Source organism: Natrix helvetica, assembly GCF_964273705.1.
Source record: "Natrix helvetica genome assembly, chromosome: 2".
In the NCBI taxonomy this organism is placed as follows: domain Eukaryota; kingdom Metazoa; phylum Chordata; class Lepidosauria; order Squamata; family Natricidae; genus Natrix; species Natrix helvetica.
This window is the reverse complement of record NC_138552.1, coordinates 151419479-151442403: the sequence shown is the minus strand read 5'-3', so window position 1 is coordinate 151442403 and position 22925 is coordinate 151419479. Positions and strand designations below refer to the sequence as shown.

Below are 22925 nucleotides of genomic sequence, written 5' to 3'. Positions count from 1 at the left end.
AAACTTTAAGCTTCCTATCCAATATAGGTTGACTTTTTTGTTCAACTTACTATACATTTTACAGGTAGCCCTTGAATTAGGACAATTAAATTTGGGGAATTTTGTTGTAACTCATTGCAGGCATAAGTTGAGTTACCACATAACCAGACTCAATTTTATTATTGTTATGATGGTCATTAAGCGAATCACCTGTCATTAAGCAAATCACATGATAATAAATCTGGACCCAGCTTATTCAGTGGGTATTTTTTGATGTAGCAAAAGTCACAAACTGCTATTATGTGACTGCGGGATGCTGCAGCTGGTGGTACTTGCAAGCCAGTTGCTAAAATGCCCCAAATGCAATTATAACATGACTACAGGGGTGGTATGGCAGTTGTAATTCATGGTCATAACTAACTGTTTTTGAGTATGTTGTAACTTTGAATTGCTGTTAAATTATTGGTCATAAGTTGAGGACTGCCTGATGAAAACTTTATCCAGCAGAAGTTTGTTGTCAACAAATACAGTACTAAAAGTATTAATTCAAGCAAACTTACACTTGGACCAAACAGAGATTTAGTGTTTTCTTCATATTGCCTGTCCAATTTCTTGTCCTGTTAAGAAAGGGAGAAATCGTATCTTTATTTCTATAAACAAATCATTCTTTTACAAATAATCAGAACTCCTGGGTAGTTATGTCCATCACTAAGCAAGTTATTATAACTTTAGAAACAATTTCAAATTAACTAGCAAATATGCTTCTTCTTCCTGCTTTAAAAAAAATAAGATGTTTTTAAATAATGATTTCTTTAAAAACCTCAAGTTCTGAAAAGGAAGCCAATTTTGAGGAATCAAAACATTCCCAAATTACTGGAGATGGGGGAGGAAGGTGTGAAATGAATAGACAGGGAATATTTTACTGAGAAAAGATCTAAGTATCAAATGTGTAAATACTCAGCACTGATTTTTGTAATTATGTACTCAATATTTTTTTACTATAAATTTACTATAAACTTTGAAGACAATTAAATTTTCTTAAACGTTTACTGTTGACTGATCATTCATAAAATCATACTTGAATTTAAGGCACCTGTTTAAATTAAAACTTACCACACAGTGTACTAGAATACTGAGAGGAATCCAAAATACCAAGGAGAATACAAGTACAGATCCTACTATGTTGTCTGCTAAAAATTTCCCTGTTTAAAACAGAAAAGACATCAAATTCTAGCAACCTTAGAAATAATGAATATGGAAAACAGTGCAAAAACTAATACAACAGGTAATTTTTTTGTACATCATTTTACCAATGTGCAATTGTGCAATGTGACAAAATAGGATCATATTACGTTAAAATAACTGAAGTACCTTAAACATCAGGAAATAAATTATCAACTTTAAAGAGATTTTTCTATCAGTAAAGAATAGAAAATGGGAAGCTAGATATTTCTCCAGGGTATGCATTTAATACTGTCTTCTTATATGTCAATTTAATACATTAAGAAGGATCAGCATGGAAATGAAATACAAGCCATCTTTACCTTTGCTGGGTAAATAGTTACACAAATTATAAGCCTTTTTTTTTACATAACATTTTAAAAGTTGTCCCACTCCCTTTGGAAGTATATACAAACCTGTTCCTTCAATATGCATAGCCCTGTATAGCAATAGGATTGATGCCAATTATGAATCTATTATCAAAGCCAGAATTTCCATGATTGGATTATAAATCCAGAATTATTCACAATTGGATGGAGGAAAAACATTGTTTGTTTTATTAAAACCTTAGGTGCACTAGTTAATACAAATATTTAAACCATGTGAGTCAAAATCATGGCCCATGGGCTACATGCAGCCCTGGACAGCTAATAATGCAGCCCCACAAGATCGTAAACTTTTAACATGTGATTTAAAAAAAAATTATATACATTAATTATATTATATATTTTATATGCAGCCCAAGACAATTCCTCTTCACTCAATGCAGCCCAGGCAAACCAAAAGGTACATTTATGCTATTAAATTTATTGACAAAACTGCTTTTTTTCTCATTTCAAAAAGCCAGCGGAACATGGCATGAAATAGAAAAGATGGGCTGAAACTAAGATTTCAAGCAGTGGAAGATGCATATCTTACCAAATGTATTGATGCTAAGCTGATCAATGAAAACCCAAAGTCGTTCAATCACATCCTGCACACGCTTATCGCACTTGCCCTGTAAGACACAATGCTGGCTTAGAAAACCAAGTTTCCATCCTAGTGACAGAACAACCTATCTGAAGAATAGTGAGAAGCAGAAAAGGCAGGTTAAGTGCAACAAAACTTGGTAGTGAGTCACGTTACTAGAAAACCATACCATTAATCAATTTGAAATAAGAAAATTAAGGACTATTGGCGGCTTTGAAACTTCATTACAAAACAGACTTTGTTACTGTTTTATTTCCCCTAATTAGTGTAATTACACCTCAAAACATGACAGAATAGAGGAAAAGATGGGGCGGGGGGGGGGAATACTGGCTTCATCAGTTATTTAGACATCTTTATGCACAGTGGACTATTTAGCTGGGAGACTGCGCTTCCAATGCAAAGAACTGCTTGGTATGGCCAAATTTAATTATCCTTTACAAATTTAATTATCTTGGCAACACCCTGTACCAAATTTCTTTCTTACGTTCTTTCTTTTTCTTTCTCTCTCCCTCTCCTTCTTTCATTCACATCCACCCCCACACCCCTATACACATTTTCCATGTAACATGGAAAATACCTTAATTTCACTATAGATCAAATTAATTGGATGTTTTTTTCGATCCCAACACTCAGCAGGGAGCAGCCCTTACAAAGGAGATCTGGTAGAGAAGAAATTATTTGCTCCTAGGGCTAAATATAGCTAGCGCCAGAAAAATTGGCATTAACAAACAAATAAAATGGATAAAAAGAAAATGCAATTGTCAGTAAAAATGTAACAAAAGCTACAGAACTACTACTAATACAGCTATTCTCAGTTAACAATGGTAATTAGAACCCAGAGCTGCATCATTAAGTGAAGCGGTCATAAAGCACAATGTCACGTGACTGTACTGACCACTGACAACAGTTGCACTTGTGGTTGCACAATGAACCCCAAAAGATTTTTAGGTATGTCACATGATTACCATTTACAGCCTCTGGCTGGGTTCCCCACCAACTTTCCTTGTTGGAAGCTGGCAATGAAGGTTGCAAATGGCGATCACATGACCATGGGATGCTGCAATCATCTTAATTGCAAGCCAGTTGCCTAGCACCCAAATCGCATTTGCATGACACTAGGAATGCTGCAACGTTCACAATTTAGAGGACCAGCCTGTAACTTCAAAGAATTGCTGGAAAGAATGGTCATTAAACTGACAACTATCTGTGGTGTATTGTAGAACACACCGCCAAAGATTAAAAAAAAGAGGAATAAAGCAATCTCTAGAAAGTGGGACTAATATCCAAGGATAGATAAAAAGAGAATACACTCGGATCATCTATGCATACTCACATTCGTGTCACAGAACCCCACAGTGCAGGGCTTTCCCTTCCTCAAATATAAGAAGTTCTGGTTCTCGTTCTCACGATAAGGGACGCATTTCTTAGACTTATCTCGACAACAGATTTTGCAGGAGTTATCTGTTTCTGAAATTTAATTGTTTTTAAAAGCAGTAAGGGAAGGTTAGTTATTTTGGCTCTTAACCATCTTATTTCACACAGGAAATCATTTTCTATCGTTAATCATATCTCTCTCTGGTTATACTTATCCAGACCATAAAGATGAAGTATTTGAGCATCACAACCAATGTTTGCATAAAGTTAAAATACTGTGCAGCCCATCCAGTATAGCAAGAATAACTATGGAATTTCATTAAATCCTAGAGCAAAATGAAGCACAATTTGATGTCATACAAAAGCTTCCTTTTGTAACTAAGCCCAACTAAAACAGTGTTGCATTACATTGGATCTCAAAAACTAGGACCCACTGCAAACCAGCTTTGTCACACAAACAACAGGATACATAAGTTATCAGTAAAGAAATGTTTGTAACAGGAAACAGATCATTCTTTAAATCATCTTCTAATCATTCTCACACATTGCACAATTGACCTAATTTTAATTTTTCCCCAATGGTTTTTAAGTGAATGTAGAGGTCATAAAGTGAACACAGTAGTCAGGAAATGAATCCATTGTTCACAATGAGTGCTTTTTTTTAACCAGAAGCCAGAAGTATCTGACAAAAAAATGTAAATCATAATCAGCTTAGAATAGTCACTCAGTGGCCAGTTATACATTGAGGACTACCTATATTAGAAATCAAAAGATATTTGAGGGAGTGAGGAGAGAATGTGATTCTTCCACATAGGGGGAGATTCTTAGCAGAAAGGAGTTCCAAAGACAACAGGCATTATTAAAAAATGGCATTCACAAAGAATGGTTGTGCTAATCCTGCTATTTTCATGGTTTTTTACACATACATCAGACGAGCGGGACGGGACTTCAGGAGAATGTGGAGCTGTGATAGAGTGGGAAATTAGAAAGCCTGAGGGGGAAAAACCCCATACCTCTGCTTTGCACTGATTTGAGATGAGGGGAAATAGAGAAGGCCTCTGACAGGCTTCCAAGACTCCATTACAAACCCCTCACCATCTTCCAAGACTTTCCAAGACTCTCAGCCACTCCCATTTCCTGACCTACCCTGTTTCCCTGAAAATAAGACCTTTCCAGATAATAAACCTAATCTGGCTTTTGAGCACATGAGCTAAAATAAGCCCTCCCCCGAAAATATTGCAACACAGCAGCAGCCATGAAGTGACTACGCTCGCCGCCTCCTGCACCTCAAAACTAATAAGACCTCCCTAAAAATAAGGCCAAACGCTTATTTCGGGGGGGGGGTGTCAAAAGAAAATAAGACCCTGTCTTATTTTGGGGGGAACACAGTGGAAGGCCCTGACTCCAGGCTCTGAAGAAAAAAGCTGCTTCTATGCCTGAAAGCTTTCCATGCAAGGGAGAATTTAGGAAATCTGGATCCACAATGGAAGAAGAATTTGCTAGTTTTCTGAACATCCAAAGGAATCTACAGAATACCTAAGAGATTTCACTATTTCTGCTTTGTTACTGAGCAAGGAACCGCGATAAAGAACAAGGAAGAGAGCCAAGAAAGAGGTCTTGAAGTAGCTGCCCAAATAGGATATGGGGGGGGGGGGAAATGCCTTTGAATGAAATAAATATTCTAAGAGGACCCATCCAACAAATAAAACTATCTTTATTCTAACCCAGGGCCGAAAAACCTATTCTAAGAAAAACAGGGACTGTTTGCCTTCTGTCCTTAATTCTGTCCTCAATTCTGGGTAAGATGTTTCTTGAGAAGAAGATCAAGGAAAACTTCAAGCTCAGAGGACAGGGGGCTGCCAGTAAACTGAGGCTCACTCTCCCTAACTGCTGCACCCATATTTATGCCCAATATTTCTTGGTAAATTCTCCTTTGCCCTGTAGCTCCAGGAATCCATCTTCAATGGTCAAAGACCCTGTTTAAGGAGAAAACCCTGAAAGAAGAGCTCCCACTCAGAGACTAAAGGAAGCATTGGTCCATAGGAAGCAGACAAGAAGGCTGAACTCACCATTGCAAGCACACGAAAGGAGGTTATTCTTCCACTTACAGAAAGGGACGCATTCACCATTTTTGCATTTTCCCAAATCCACGCAGACGGTGTCATCCAAGGCATTCCCAGGGGGAGGACAATCACTACTATTCCCTGTAAGTGGATTTGACAAAATGGTGGCAGACATCAGAATAGGCGTATTTGGGGGAAAATACAATCACTGATGATTTTCTAGGGCCGTGATGGAGAACCTATGGCACGCATGCAGAGCCATCTCTCCAGGCATGTCAGCTGTCGCCCACTGCTCTTCCAGGTTCTGGCACGCCAGCTGGTCTTTGCGCATGCAGAAGCACCTGAAACCGGAAGACCATTTCCTGGAGTGCGTGTGCCAGCTGGTCTTCGCATGCGCATGAGTGCCAGAAACCAGAAGACCAGGTGACCGGCGCTCCAGCTGATCTTCAGGTTTCCGGTGCGCACACACGCCTTCTAGTTTGGGCCCTCAGTACCAAAGAGGTTCGCCATCACTGCAATCTAGGAAGTGAAAATGGATTTGAGTTTGAGGTTTATCTCGGAAACTTCCTACCATATTACTAAAAGAAGGAGCTGAAGTAAAGAACTGCCAAATGAAAGTATAATGTAAATGATGTTATAGGCTGAGTTTTTGGACACTTTTTCATCACTTGTTTATCACCAGATTAAATTCTCTCTTTTCCACAAAAATAACTGAAAAGTCTAAGCAGACCAACATTTGTTTAGCTCTTACTCTCTGAATAACCTGAGGAGGAAACTTTCTTTTGCTTTATATTTTTTTATAAATATTAAAGTTTCTTTATAAGATACTACTACTGCACAATCTTTGTTTGTATAGAAAAAACCAGCCTCATTATTAGCATTTTCTCCTTTCCCTTGTACATCTGATTTCGGTGAAACTATTTTAATAGAAAACATCGGAGAATGAGATGAATCAGGATCTCAGGGATCAAGCTCCTAAATCACTTCTCAGAACAAAAACTTTACACTAAAGCTGCTTTCATTCCAGAAGGTTAATAAGGGCTCGTGTGAATCTACAAATGGCTCAGCTGCAATTATATCCATGCCTAAGGGGTCTGCATTGCTCAGTATCCCTCTCCAAAAACCTACAACAGAAGGCAACATGCTGATGATACTGGATGCCAAACCAACAGATGACCACACCTAGTGGCTTCACGTAGACATTTAACGAGGGACAAACGTTCTGAAGTGTCCTACATAGGAGGCATCTCTGGCTCAATTTCACCCCACACCCGTCATCATTGACTGGACCTATCCTAAAAAAAAAGGAGAACCACTGGAACACTCCCATTCACTCATGCGTTGGTTAACTTGTGATTACAACAGTGCACACTACACTTCCCTAAAAGCCACTTGGAAGCTGTAGCTAGTCTAGAATGTAGCAGCCTAGGCAGGTATGGGCATGCCATGGCCTGCCTGTGTGACATTTTTGCTCCAGGAACTACAATGCTTGCCAGTAGACTTCCAGATGCAATTCAAGGTTCTGGTAATTACTTATAAAGCTCTTCATGGTATGAAGCCGGATTGTCTGTATCCTAACCCTTATAATTGTTACCCATCCGACATTGTCTGACAAAGTTGGCGTGCTCTCAGTCCTATCAATTACACAATGCCACCTGGTAAGAGCCAGGAAGTGAGGAAGTTCTCTATCAGGGCACCCCCCCCCCTGAAATACCATTTCCCCTGAGATTTGTACAGGCCTGGCCTTATTTAAACTACCGTAATCCTTAAAAACTAATCCTTAAAAAACCCCTCCTAGGATTGAACTCACAGACTCCGGATTGTGAGGCAAGAGCTTCACCTCTAGGCCACCGCACCACTCCAAAATATATAGGATGTATTATTGAAAAATTGAAATTAAAAACAAAAATAGTTTAGGACGAAAGATAGAAAAATAAAGGACTGACCTGTGCAATAGGATTCCCCTTTACAGGTTGCATTGATAGCTTCCTGGCACTTCTTATCTGCACTTTCGAATTGGCATTTCTTACAGCAGGGGCTGTTTCGATCACTAAGCAGATGGGTAGAAATAATAAAACGTCTAAATTGATAAAACTCCAAAAAATAGCAAAGAAAACAAATGTCATAAAGATTGTATACTTTTAAAAACAATCTTTAAAAAAAAAAACAGAAACTGCACTAGACAATTTTCATCCTGTCTCCTACTTCTGCCATGGGCTCTTTTGGAGCTGTTCATCCCCCATTCCATTTGTATATGAAGCCAATGGGTAACATTACTCACTGGCATGACATTAGATGCCCTAAGTCAGCGATGGCGAACCTTTTTTTGGCTTGCGTGCCATTAGTGGGGGCAGAGCAGGGGGGTCGTGTGCGGACGTGCCACACCCATAATGCAATGCGTGACCCCCGTAGTGTGCATGCGCGCACTACAGGCGCGACCCCCCATTTTTTGCATGCTTTTTTCGCCCTCCCCAGGCTCCAGAGGCTTTATAGGAGCCTGGGGAGGGCAAAAACAGCATCCCCTGCCCCGTTAGAGACCTTCAGGCGGCTTCCCTGAAGCCTCCGGAGCAGTCAAAAGAACCCTCCGAGCAAACTGGAAGTGACTTCTGGTTTGCTCGGAGGGTCGTTTTGACTGCTCCGGAGGCTTAAGGAAAGCCTCCTGAAGGTCCCTGAAGTCTCCGTAGTGCTCAAAACGACCCTCCGAGCAAACCAGAAGTCCGTTCCCGAACTTCCGGTTTGCCCATAGGGCTGGTTTTTTTCGCTCCGGAAGCTTCAGGGAAGCTCGTGAAGCCTCCGGAGGGCCTTGGGGGGGGAGGCTCTTTTTGCCCTCCCAGGCAAAAATAAAGCCTCTGGAGCCTGGGGAGGGTGAAAAATGGCTTTAAAAAAGGGTGAACTCAGCTGGCCAGCGCACGCATGTGCGCTGGCCAGCTGACAGAGCAGAGCCTCGCGTGCCCTGACAAATGGCTCCGCGTGCCACCTGTGGCATGCGTGCCGTAGGTTCGCCATCCTGGCCCTAAGTATATTGCTGACACTATAGATGTCTACCTTAGGGACAACAAGCAGTGCTGTTAAGGTGCTTCCTCAGTGCCTGGAGGCTATGGGAGTCTGGATGGGGAAGACCAGGTTTCAACTCACCCCACATTTTAAGCCCCCTTCCATGAAATCCAAATTTTCTCAGTGGGGTTCTACTGCCATACAAAGAATTGGTGCACATAATGGGATAATTTTTCTGGAATTGCAACTCCTGTTCGAAGAACTGGCATTTGTTGACTTTAATATAGGAAAACAAAGACTCAAGTGACACACACACACATACCCCACCACCTTCATTTTTGTTCCTTCTGTAGCCAATTGCTTTATTTTATTTGGTTTGCTACTGCCTCACCTGCATTTTGCGTCCGGCTTTAGCTTGCAGTCAGATGTACAACAAAGATCGCTCTGAAGGTGCAAGAGGCCAGGATCACATTCCTCCCCTTCGTCCACTCTGGAATTGCCACATACTTTGTTGGTCCGTTCTTTGAAGCATTCTGGGGCCTTGGACTGTATGGTCTGAAGAATGGATGCTTTACTGCAGTCCGAAAACATCTAAAAACGTTACAGGAAAGTGTGGAAAATAATAGCTGTAAAATGCTGTCATTTGCAAATGTGGATAGTTGCAAATTTTGGTATAAAATTCACCCACCTGAAGCCTCTGTCAGCCCCCCCCCCCCCAATTACATAATCAATTAGATCCATTAACTCAGGATCTCTTGTCACAGTTCAGAACCAGAGTAGGTATTTCTAGCATCCATCTTTATTTCTATTGCTTTATTCCTGATTTTACATTTTTCCTTCTTCCCTTTCTTTTGATACCCTTCCTCAAACCAGTCCGTATTTTTAAAAATGCAATGAAGCACTGTAATATTTGCAATGGTAAATTAAATTGAAGTATAAAACTTAAAGATCTTTCCCCACATAAGGAGACATTATTTATATATGGAACAACGTGGAGATTAAAAAAAACCCAAACACCTTGTTGTTTTCATGGTCCCCGCTCACAGCAATAGGGTACATAACGTATTTTCCTCCTTGATCTTCGGTGGGAGCACATTGTGGCATGCTATCAGGATCGTGCTCTGCCCCAAAATTATGTCCCAACTCATGAGTAGTAACTAAGTCAGCTTCCTGTTCAATGAAAACAGAATGATGATGTTATCTAGTTGTGTAATGAAACATCTGCAAGCAAAACCAAGCTCAGAGAGCACCAAGGAATCAACAAACTAAACTGTTCAAAGTTAAACCCCAGAAGCAAAGAGATATCTGAATGCGTCCAGCTGCCCACTGTATACTGTAGTACACAACATCCTCCAGAAAAGTGTCAACTGTAAATGGATAATGCTAATCAGTTAGAATCCCCTGCAGCCTTAGAAGCACCATACGAAACACAGAACTAGTCACATAAATCCAAAAAAACTTAAGACAAACAATTATACCACAGATCAGTGCAATAAAAAGCATAACCAACTCAAGCAGAAAACATAAAAACCTTAAAAACCTAAAGAAGGGACTAAACAAGGACTATCCTCTCAGCAGACAACAGGCAGAGGGTGGTATTGAGCCAGTTCGGACCGGTTCCCCTGAACCAGTAGCAGAAATCGTGGATGGGCTCGCCCATCTGTGCCAGCTCTATGCTGTCCTATTTAGGCACATTTTTGAGGCCGGGTACATGCATGTAAGGTGCACACGCAATCAAAGCCCATGCGTGGAAGCAAGCGTGCGGTAAACCAGTGGTAACAAAATGTGAAACCCAATGCTGACAACATGGTTATGTAGGGTATACAGAACATTATGCCTTTCTTGATTAGGTCATTAAAAATCCAAAGAATTACTCGGGGACAAAGAAATCTACATTCCAGTAAATATCAACCTAATAATAGAAACTGGACAACCTGATCAAGAGAACCCATCATGACCTAATCAAGAAAGGTCAAGTCATTTTTTTAAAAAGAAAACCAGTGGAAGATGAAAAACTGTGGACCTGTTCTGCCATGGTTCTGTGGACACCCAAAATACATAAGCCCAGCATACTTCTTCATCTAACTGTCAGCGTTCCAAATATCATGCAGAATTAAATCAGAGTCCAAGGCAGAGCTATCCTTAAAGTTCCAATTTAATAAGACAGACATGTTGGCATCATACTGTGGAATCCCAAATCTGAAAACTTCCGGGATTCTACCCAGTTTAAAGTTCATGATCTTATCCCCACGCCCATAAATCCATCACATGGTCCAATCTTCTTCGGCCACGCTCCCATCTCCACCCAGCTGGTTCCGGTTAGGTGCAGAGGTGCGGAGACAAAAGATGACCTTGGGCTTCTAGAAAAGAATGACAACAACACATTCCACAATTCTACTCCTTTCTATTCCCCCCTCCCAACTACTACACTAATGAAACAGCACAGTGAAATAAGAGAAAGTGTGGCAGGTCAAAGATCCTAAAGAAAAGGAATATGACTGAAGGCCTGACACTAACTGTATCATTACTAAAGAGGTCAACATACAACATAGCCAAAAAACCTAGAACAAGCTTGTACATCTCACAGAGGGTAGCGAATATTCCATCAACTCCTCACTACAGTGTCTCCCGAGAGTTAAAGACCTAAAAATAGAAGAAGATGCAAATATAGACATATCTAGAATCATAAGCCTCATTACCTCATTTCAGTTTGATGGAAAAATCAGAGGAACACCCATGGGATCACTACTCTGATGACTCATAGCACAGACTGTAACGCAAGGTCTAGAAACTTACAGCACTCCCACATTTATTTGTCACATTAAAAAATGAACTAGAGAAGATACATGTACCGAACAACAGCATTTTCCAATGAATACAATTCACAAGGGAAACAAACGACAACATACTCCCTTTCTTGGATATCCTCATCAGCAAAGGAAACAACAGACAATTAGAAATGCAAGTCTAACCAATCCACACTAACCAAGTGCTCCATGAACCAAGTAACAATCCAACCTCCCACAAGAGGAGCTGGGTGAGAACATTATTCAGACAAGTACAAACACACTGCGGCAATCCTGAACCCCAGAAAAAAGAAGCAGGCCCCCTATACAAAATCTTCCAATAAAATGGATACCCATGCAACTTTAGCAAAAAGTGCCTGACCGATCAAGCCACTACAGCACAACCAACACAAGCTATGAAAAGAACACAGCAATATATCAAAAATATCTCATAAACAATCAGCAGATTATTACAACCATCTGGCATCATTGTAGGACACAAATCAACGAAGTCCTTTATAACAGTCACTATGCAGGACAGGCAGGCAGAAGACTAGCAGAGGGCATCCATGAAAACCAACTACGGTATCAGTCAGAATACATTCCTTATTCTCAGAAGACATGGACAGACTCATAGTGTTGAGTGGGAAACGGTAGGCATCCTAGACCCAAAGGCAAACAAGTCCCTGCGGATTTTACTCCACTAGTCATTGTCGTCTATAGGGGGTGGTGCTCATCTGTTTCAAGACCATTGAGCCAGCGCTGCCTGAAGACGCTTCCTGAGTCATGTGGCCAGCATGACATCACAAAGTGGTTACCTTCCCACTGAAGTGATACCTACCCTGTTTCCCCAAAAATAAGACCTAACCTGAAAATAAGCCCTAGCATGTTTTTACACATGCGCCTAATAAGCCCACTTAAATGCCTGCGCAACCGCCTGCTCCGTTGCAGCCATGAGCAAGCAGAAGTAAGTCAGTGGCCATGCGGGGTCCTGCTGGGCGAGACTGCTGGAGCCACCACCGCAAGGCAAGACAAGTGTCGGGACATGGGTGGCTTGACTGAGGTAAGTTGGTGCGGGGCACATAGGGCAGTTCTAGCCTTCCCCCTGCTGTGAGCAAGAAGTGTGCCTCCATGCATGGGGAAAAAATAAGACATCCCCCAAAATAAGCCCTAGTGCTTATTTTGGAGCCAAAAGAATATAAGACTGGGTCTTTGGGGGAAACACACGTTTTTATCTACTCGCATTTGCATGCTTTCCAACTGCTAAATTGGCAGCAGCTGGGGCAAGAACGGGAGCTCACCCCACCACATGGAGCTCAGGTCTTGAACCTGGGTTGACAGCTTTCCAGCTGACAAACACAGCATCTTAACCACTGAGCCATTGTGCTGCCCCATCCTAGATCAAGCTAAGTCTAAAAACCCTATGGAATTCTTGGAAGCTGGCATTCAGACAAATCAGCCATCAATAGGCACAAGAAATAAACCATATTTATATATCATTCAAAATAGGCAATAAAAAAGCTGTTGAAACATACTTTTCAGCAGCCAACTCCCAGATAAATAAGAATTAACATCAGTCAAACAGAAAACAATGCTCTAACCTAGGAACTAGCAAGAAGAAAACCCCACCCCACTAAAGCTGGCAGAGCAAGTTACTATATAGAAATAGGAAGCAAAATCCACATTCCTTCGCACTGATGTTGGTGCTTACTTGGATAATGAAACATCTGCAAGCAAGATGTCAGAGAGCACCAAGAATACCACAGTTCATTCCTGAACTGTGACATATTATCTTGTATTAGAAGATAAGATGGCATTATAATTTTGTTCATTCAGCTGACTTCTACTTCTGACAATAGGACCAACAATGCTCCAAAGAGGTCTGTTATTATACAGTTGTTTGCAACATTTTAGGCACACATGGTTGTACATTTCAATAAATGCCCATTGAATAGTGAAGAGAAGCTGACACAACGTCTGCAAGGTATAAAGCTAAACACAACATCTTTCCACAAATCTAAATGCCTACTATTTACATAGTGATGTGACCCCCTTTTGCGACCTTCTGACAAGCAAAGTCAATGGGGAAACCAGATTCACTTAACAACATTGTTACTAACTTAACAAATGCAGAGCTTCAATTAACAAATGTAGCAGGAAAAGTCATAAAATGGGGCAAAATTCACATAACAAATTTCTCACTTAGCAACATAAATTTTGGGTTCAATTATAAGTCATAAGTCGAATACTACCTGTACTTTCCCATGAAATACAACTACTGAACAATCCAATAATTTTAAAGAATACAGAATCAGCATTACTATAATGTGAATCCTTTTCCAAGTTTTGGCAACCACAATTAAACAAAAGCAAGCTTTTATTTGGTTCATGCACATAACAATTCAGGTTTATTTGCTTTAGGCATTCTTTTAAGTTTTAAAATAAACTGTTTAACAAAATGCTCCATACTACCAACTACTGTATTTTTCGCAGTATAAGACACACCTTTTTTCTTCAAAAAAGAGGCTGAAAATCTGGGTGCGTCTTATACACCGAATACAGCATTTTCATGAAAAACAGGCCGTTTTGGGAGGTTTGCAGAGTGCAAAAACCTTTTTTTTCCTTTTGGAAAGCTCTCTAACTGATTGATGAGAATTACATTGATCAAGTGCTGTGCCAGCAGAAACACCTACCTATCTACTGTATTTCTATCTCCATTTCTCTCTCTCTATCCCTCTCCCTACCTACCTACCTATACACTCTCTCTCTCCCTCCCTCCCTACTGTATTTCTCTATCTCTATTTCTCTCTCTATCCCTTTATCTACCTACCTACCTAGCTACTCACTCTTTCCCTATCTATCTACTGTATTTCTCTCTCTTCTATTTCTCTCTCTCTTTCTATTTCTCTCTCTATATCCCTCTACCTACCTATACACTCTCTCTCTCCCTACCTACCTACTGTATTTCTCTATCTCTATTTCTCTCTCTATCCCTTTATCTACCTACCAACCTACTCACTCTCTCCCTACCTATCTACTGTATTTCTCTCCCTGTCTTTCCCTCTATCTACCTACCTACTTTTTAAAAAAAATGCCTCTTCAAAACCTTGGTGCGTCTTATACTCTGGTGTGCCTTATACTCCTAAAATACGTACTTAATCGTTATACTCTGATCCAACAAAATGTAATTGACAATTAAGATTTTAAGCACCAAATTGAGCAAAAATGTGCAAATTGGGCAAAAATGTGCAAATTAGAACAAAGGGAACCTGGTTCCAAATGCTCAGAAGGGTTTTGACAACAGTTAAGTCAGCCCGACCCCTTTTTCCCAGTTTAGCAGCTCGGTCACCATAGTTGGTAGGAAAGATCTTCAACAGCAAGAATCAACAGAAAATTAGCCCAGAAAAACAGTATTATTGATTTCCTTAAAATGGTATCCATAATTTGCAGTACCTTTGTAAGGATCGTTTTTCCATAGTTCTTCGTGCTGGTTAAGCCACTGTTAAGATAGACAGCTTTTCCTGGTATCGAATTAGAATAAGCTAGGAAAGAGAAGATAAAAATATCAAGAGTCATCTGACACTGCTAGACCATTGTGGATACACGCAGGAGGATTCACAATTTTAGGAACACATCTTGATAAATCTCTTTGACTGATGCTTCTCTCAATTATGCTTTCTCACCAGGGAAGGGAACGAATATACACTGCAGTGTTCCTAGCTTCCAAACATGCCACTCTTCGTTGACTGTGTTTTAGGAGTTAATCCTTAATACCAATTTAAATCTGAAGGAACTAGATATTCTGGAAAGTTCAAGTCTCTTTTCAGCTTTGAGACTTTTAACAGAAAGCCTTTTGACACCTACCATGTTTCTGTCCTGCCTGAACTTGCATTAAGTTAATGCTAGAAAATAAATTACTAGCTTTTACCCTACATTTTATTTCCAATAATGCCTTTTGGCCCATAAACCTGAAAAATGAAAATGATGGGAAAATATAATCTAGTGCATGTTTGGACATGTACACATCTTCCCGGAAAAAATTAAGCAGGGGCAATAAGAAGTTGAGGTAGCAGGTAACATTCTAATAAAGCAATGCTTGTGGGATGAGTTTAGGTTTCCCATGACAGTCACTTTGTAAACAAGCAAGTCCATCTCCAGGCAGGGATTTTGTGCTAGTGCCAGAACATAGCCTCAAACATTTCAAATGTTCCTCTGCTATAGGTCCCCAGCAAAACTTAACTGTTTTGTTGGGGACTTATAGATACATACTTTTTTTCCTTCAGACATTTACATTCATTTCTTAGAAGAAAAACCAAACCCAAAGTAGAAAGAGATTTACCTTTTGGACAGATGCCACCATGGCTGTTTGGTTTTTGAGATGCCACGTAAGCTAATCCAAGAGTACCCATATCAAAATCTTGGTATGTAAACAGATGAGCAAGGCACACTGTAGCTGCTTTTTCAGCTATGTCATAACTGAATTGCTTGGGGGGGGGCAAATAAAACAAAACACTTTTTAGTTTAGAGATGCTTGTTCAATAAATTAGGAAAGATCAATAAATAAGAGATTCCACTTCTAGCATCACCAAACAACACTTTTCTCTGATCCATTTTCCCTCCCCAAGATAATATTTTGCCTGAGATTGTTTTTCTGTCATAAATTACTCAGGATCACATAGTGAAGCATTCCAGAAAGGAAGTAAACACCCTATAATAGAAATTCTGCATAATGAGGATTGAAAAATAGTTGATATACTTGATAAAGCATGCTGCATCAACATTTTTGCCATAGTCCTGAGCTTAGGCTAAGATAAACGTTCCCCTTGCACATATGTGCTAGTCGTTCCCGACCCTAGGGGGTGGTGCTCATCTCCGTTTCAAAGCTGAAGCCAGCTCTGTCCCAAGAAATCTCCGTGGTCATGTGGCCAGCATGACTAAACACCGAAGGTACATGGAACGCTGTTACCTTCCCACCAAAGGTGGCCCTTATTTTTCTACTTGTATTTTTACATGCTTTCGAACTGCTAGGTTGGCAGAAGCTGGGGCAAGTAACGGGAGCTCACTCTGTTACACGGCACTGGGGATTCGAACCACTGAACTGCCAATCTTTTATGATCGACAGGCTCAATATCTTAGCCACCGCGTCCCTTCTGAGAGCTTAGATAAGCATTTAGTTTACTTTAAATCATGAGCCATATTTTAAAGCTATTTCCTTTACATTAAAAAAAAAGTTTTTATGATGTAATGTTATTTATTTATTCCTGAACTATTCAGTTATCAACTTCCTTAAAATATGTTGCAATTTGGAGATCCCCCCCCCCAATCTTAAGTGAGTCAAGAAATTATTTATATCTAAATTTATCATTTAAAATGCACGTGCGCACACAAAAAACTACCTCTAGCAGCTGCTTGACTTCCCAGGCATCCTTTTCTTCATCAGGCTGACTTTTTGCCATGTTATAGTGTTTTTGTTTAGGAAGTACATCCTCTGGCTCACTATGAACAATAATCTTTATTAAACAGAAATAAAATATTTAGAAACTTTGTAAAAACAGAAAAAGGGTTCAAAATAGTGCTTCAGCTTTTTAATAACGAGAAAATACCATTATTCATTAGCAAAGGCTCATAGCAATTCATATTCTTAAAATTACCATATTTTTCGGAGTATAAGATGCACCTTTTTCTCTCAAAAAAGAGACTGAAAATCTGGGTGCATTTTATACACTGAATACAGCATTTTTTCCCTCCTGAAACCCTGCCCTCTTCAGAGAGCTCCCGGGGACTGGGGAGGGCAGAAATGAGCAAAAAACAGGCCGTTTTTTGCTCATTTTGGGGGGGCCTCACCCCTCAAGAGCACTCTACAAGCCTCCTAAAGGCTATCCATGCCCTTTAAAAAAAAAAAAAAAACAGGCCCATTTTCACAAAAAGCGGGCAGTTTCGGGGAGGTTTGCAGAGTGTAAAAAAAATTTTTAAAAAAATTTGCCTCTTCAAAACCTTGGTGCATCTTATACTCCGGTGTGTCTTATAATGCGAAAAATACGGTATGTTACTTTTTTTTTTCCAACAAGCTTTCATTCAAACAAAGTTTCTAAAATGATTTATCTGGTGAAAGAAAACATATTTCTTTTTCTTGAGTAAAATAAGCAAATCCAAACAAATTCAGCATAGCAAGCCCATATCAAGCTTTTAAATTTCAGTAGCTTAATAGTAGCTTAATCTCAATTAATTCTAAACTTGGTAAATAAATACTTTTAGAAGGTTGAATAGAATTTGCAACTATATCCAGTAAGACTGATTTTAAAGAGAAAACATTCTTGGAGTAACAGTGGCAAGAAAATAATCAGAATATTGCCAGGCATATGCTACCTTTATTATTTTATATGGGAAACAATTGTTTTTTACGTATCAAATACTGAATATCTGGTCAGGATTTCTCTTCTCAATTATTTAGTGACCCTGCTCTTTACTATCTTTATTAATAAAAAATAAATATATTTGATGCAGAACTTTAATATGAAACAGCATAATTCACTGAGGCAAATGCACCCATTACTTCATACAAATATAGACAGCGCTATAAACAAAAAGAGAGTTCCAAAATTAAAACTCTAACTAAATTAGATACCAAAAAAGAAGTGCCAGCAGGAAATTTTTTCCTGGCTAGAGTTTCCCAATTTAAGCAAGAGAGGGTGGAAGTATTAGCAAAGACAACTGTAATGAGTTTTCCCTTAATGATTACTGCTGTAGCCAATTTTTTTCTGACTGAAATACTCCCAGCTCACCAGGTCTGTTGTAATATCCTCTCACATGGCTTTGTCTCTACTAAATATGAAGATTTAGAAAAATATGATAAAAGAAACGTTGCTGAATTTTGGGGAGATATTACAGCGGAGGTAGAATGTCCACTTCACATGACAAGCTCTAATTTTAATTTTTCTAATTTATTGTAGGGTAGTAATTTATGCTTACTCTTACTCTCTTATTGTTTATGCTGTATTTTTTTTTAAATAACTAATGCTTTTCTTTAATAACTTAACATGTAAATTTAAAGTTTAGGAAAGTTTTGTGAATACGTTTTTAAAGTAAGTAGAAGCACCAATGGTTTTTTAAAGTATATACCAAGAAAGTTTTTCCTCATTAATAATGCCTGTGGCTGCCTCTCTTCTTGTTGTGTTAAGTTACTACCTGGCTACTTCCTCTGTCTGCATTTCTATTAGAAAGAAAAAGGGGAAGGAGGACAAAAAAGAAATGTAACCTTCAGGATCATCATTATTCATTGCATGGTTTGCGTGTATCACACAATACAGTTAAATTATACAATAAAATATTGAATTGAATGCACTCTGGTGTCCAGCAAAAGTGTTCACATTTCTTCGGGGATTTTAATACCTGCTCTATCTGTATGCCATATCCTTTGAACTGAGCGTTGTCCCACGAGGTATTGCGATAGATGTCATCCACTCTGTCTATTAATTCAATCTAAATGCAGAAAGGAAAACAAGGGATTCCAGTCAACCCGTGTCATTACAACCTAACACTGTGGGCTATTTATACATAAATTCACGTTCTGTGCATGAGGAGGGAATAATAGCATTCTACTTATTTAAAATCATTGAATTTGTTACATTTGTATTACACTAATCAAGCAGGATTTCAAAGCAGCATTCATATATGAAAGCCCAGGTTGGTGTAATGATGAAGGTGTTGGCCCAAAATCAAGATTATAAATCCTAGGCCTCCCTTATAAAACTTGCCGGGTGAGGATGGGACTCATTGCTGTGGTGGGAAAAAGAGGAGGCAGGAGTATTAGTATGGTTGCTGCCATCAGTAGTATATAAAAACTGTGAAATAAAATAAAATAATAATACTGTTTCTTTCTCATCATTTTTCTCCATAAAAATGGAGGTACATTGGACTAAAGCAGGGGTGTCCAAACTTGGCAACTTTAAGACATGTGGACTTCAACTCCAGAATTCAGGTGAGTTTGTGCCATTTACAAGAAACATACAGGTAACCATCTTTCAACCACAATTGAGCCCAAAATGTATGTTGTTAAATGAGGCAGTTACATTAATCTTGCCCCATTTTACGACCTTTTTTGCCACAGTTGTTAAGTGAATCACTGTATTTCTTAAGTTAGTAACAGGGTCGTTAAGTGAATTTGGCTTCCCCATTGACTTTGCTGGTTAGAAGGTCGCAAGAGGAGATCACATTACCCTAGGATGCTGCAACCATCATAAATATGAGTCAGTTGCCAAGGATCTGAATTCTGATAATGTGACCATGGGAATGCTGCAACGGTCGCAAGTGTGAAAAACAGTCGTAAGTCACATTCTTCAATGTAACTTTGTAACTTCGTTGTAACTTCGAATGGTCGCTAAATGAACTGTTGTAAGTTAAGGACTATCTGTATGTTAATACTGTCTATACCAAGCATTTTTCATATGTACATCCTTAATCATATCTACTGAATACTACTTAAATATTTAGTTATACCCTCTTACTCAATCTCGCCAAATCTTAAAGGTAGCAAAATAATTGGGCACACTTTATCAGCCAACTGACAGCAGATAATTACACTTACTAAGTAATTAATGGTAGTACTTTCTTCCCCACGGCCCATATTCTTAAAGAAACGATGATCTGCCACCACTAACATCTTGCAAGTATTTTTCAAGGGGTCTGGAATAGCTCTTCTCCTCCGAGGAATATTTTCTATCATGATAATTGGAATATCATCAGGTAACTTATTTACAGCTATTGTATCAAGAATTTCCATAACATGTGAACATGTTAATCATAACATTATCTGTCTGTTCAGCGCAAGTGTAACAGAAGAACTTAGGGAACTGCAGAAATTGCTTATGGTTATTTATTCATTTGTTAACCACCCACCCACATTTTTAAAGAATCAAGTGGGCTTACAAGACAACTTCCTTCAATTTTATTTCCACAGTCATAACTGTGTGACTTATGCAGAGAGTGAGACTGTGAAAAGAGCAATTATTTTAAAAGTGTTTCTCTCTCCTCCCCCACCCTCCAATCCCATCCCATACGGTAAGGAAAGCAGAAGCAGGATTTCAGCAGGTTCTGGAGAACCAGCAGTGGAAATTTTGAGTGGTTCGGAGAACCAGCAAATACCACCTCTGGCTGGTCCCAGAGTGGGGTGGGAATGGGAATTTTGCAGTATCCTTCCCCTGTCACGCCCACCAAGCCACGGCCACAGAACTGGTAGTAAAAAAAATTGAATTTTACCACTGCTTTATACTATATAGTATCAGCCTTGTTAACTCTCAAGACTCTTTTTCCACTATGTATTCAAAATGGTCTCTGATTAATGTGTGTGCATAGCATACCTATAAGGTATAGGTACACACTCACATATATACACACACACTTATGCATAGGTACACATTTTATTTTGAAAGTGGTCAGAGTTTCATTTTTTAATGTTTGCCCGTGTGTTCACAGAAAAATGTGAGAATAAAGGTTATCTTATCTAAGTATCCCGGGCTATAGCCTATAGCTCGGATTCCCAGTAAGATAATGGACTACTTCCAACTCACCCCACTCACTTACTTTGTGGGATGGCAAGTGACCCTGGAACTATAAAACTCACTCAGCTCCCTTCTCTCCAGTTCCCCGCACCAGCCTTTCACCTTTTGTGTCCAGCCATTGACTGAAGCAGAAGCACCTCACCTCACATTGCTGCCTCCTTTTAGACCTTTTTTACTATCTTTGCTGTCTCCTTTTTGGATCCAGCTTCTCTGGTGACCATTTTTCACACACGGCTAAAGCTGCACCATCTTCGTAAATCTCTTCATAAAGACAGCACAAGTTTAGCCATGGGTAAGAAACGATGGCCTCTGAGGTGATGAGGGCAAGGGGGCTGCCAAGTGCCCACATTTTGATCACATGGCGATGGGCATGCTGCAATAACCATAACAAGGATATGGGTTATAAGTCCATTTTTTACCACTATTGTAATTTTGAACAGTTGGTGAACAAATGGTTGTAACTTGAGGATTACCTGTACTCCCTATGCTGTTACAGAAGAATCTTACATAATTTTAAAAAATACTGCAAATAATTAGATGCTTACCTTTATTTACATGATTATCCTTGAGCCCTCCTCCCCAAAGACTCTCGTCTTCTAGTTTGACATAACCACATATTTGGGGGGATTGTAATTGTGAGATATCCTTAATATCTTCAGATTTATATATCAAAAGCCTTCCATCTTCTGTGTTGTTGAGAAATCTCCATAAGGGCTAGAATAGAAAAATAGTATCACAGAAATCTTTTTTAGGTCTGCTCAAAAATAAGCTACACTAAGTTCAACAGAATGCCTTTAAAGTAAATTCAGCTTAAGTGGAGCAACTTATCACAAAATTGTCACTTCAGAAGTCTGAAGAACTAAATATGCTAAACCTTAATATTCTTCAAAATAATTATTTATGATTGTGATGTATATCTAATTCTGTTCCAAACCACCTTATGGGACTTTGTAAGTATACAATACATTGGAGTTTTTTTCACATGAGGTAAAATTATCTGCATTACTAGTTAATATAGCTAATACCCTATCCGTTCTCTTTAAAATAGATAGCCAAATTCATGAATTTAAAAATAATGCTACATTTTAAAATAAATAGCTCCATTCGATGTGAACCTTGATGAGTTTCAACATAATTTCATTATATTTATTAGAATTACTATTAATACCGAGCCAGGATTTAGGCCATATACTATTCCTACTCATTCCAACATCCACTTTATGAAAAATTTGTTAACTTATCACTTCAGTTTTACACCAACTACAATTTTATGCTTTATCCAAACCTAAATAAACTATAATTTGTTTCTCTGGGCAAGAGTTCACAAAGACAAAAAAAAATGGCACAGGTGCAATTATAAGAACCCTAAGAAACGGTTTCTTAGACTGTTTTGCAAAATATTTGAAAAACACTTGAGAATTACAATGAGAGAAAGGAAGTTATTACATGGAACTATGGATAAAAAATGAACTGGACCTTAAATATAGAAGATGCTCAAAAGGTTGTTAACTGGAAAACAATCCTCAAGTTACAACCATAACGGAGCCTGCCCATTATGGCTGTTAAGTACAGCAGTCGTAAAACCATTTTAAACAACCATGGTGGCGCAGTGGTTAGAATGCAATACTGCAAGCAAATTCTGTCCACAGCCGGGAGATTGATCTTGACTGGCTCAAGGCAGACTTACTTAGCCTTCCATTCTTCAGGTCAGTAAAGTGAGGAGTCAGATTGTTGGGGGCAATATGGTGGCATTTGTAAACCGTTCAGAAAGTGTTGTAGCACACTATGGAGTAATATATAAGTTTAAGTGCTACAGTTTTTTTATAGTTTTTTGCAGCAGTGGTCACTAAGCGAACATTGCAGTCATGAAGTGAACTGAAAGTATTTGCAGTTCTCAGCAAAACTGGCCTAAAATGCAGTCACGTGAGCACAGGATGCTGCAAGCAATCATAAATGTTGCAAAGAACCTGAAGTTCAGTCAT

The 22925-nt window shown here is 39.1% G+C and overlaps 1 protein-coding gene across 1 annotated transcript in view; it reads right to left on the bottom strand.

The window, feature by feature from the left end:
- ADAM17 (ADAM metallopeptidase domain 17) overlaps positions 1-22925 on the bottom strand; it is a 32340-nt gene that overhangs the window by 3254 nt on the left and 6161 nt on the right. The window contains exons 5-18 of the mRNA XM_081945043.1: positions 21489-21657; positions 19971-20101; positions 18776-18865; positions 16783-16896; positions 15726-15870; positions 14840-14928; positions 9618-9770; positions 8992-9191; positions 7553-7656; positions 5613-5747; positions 3503-3636; positions 2119-2197; positions 1093-1181; positions 540-596 (exon numbers count right to left, since the gene is read on the bottom strand). Of these exons, the coding sequence (XP_081801169.1) occupies positions 540-596; positions 1093-1181; positions 2119-2197; positions 3503-3636; positions 5613-5747; positions 7553-7656; positions 8992-9191; positions 9618-9770; positions 14840-14928; positions 15726-15870; positions 16783-16896; positions 18776-18865; positions 19971-20101; positions 21489-21657 (1689 nt within the window). The remainder of the gene's footprint in view (positions 1-539; positions 597-1092; positions 1182-2118; positions 2198-3502; positions 3637-5612; positions 5748-7552; positions 7657-8991; positions 9192-9617; positions 9771-14839; positions 14929-15725; positions 15871-16782; positions 16897-18775; positions 18866-19970; positions 20102-21488; positions 21658-22925) is intronic.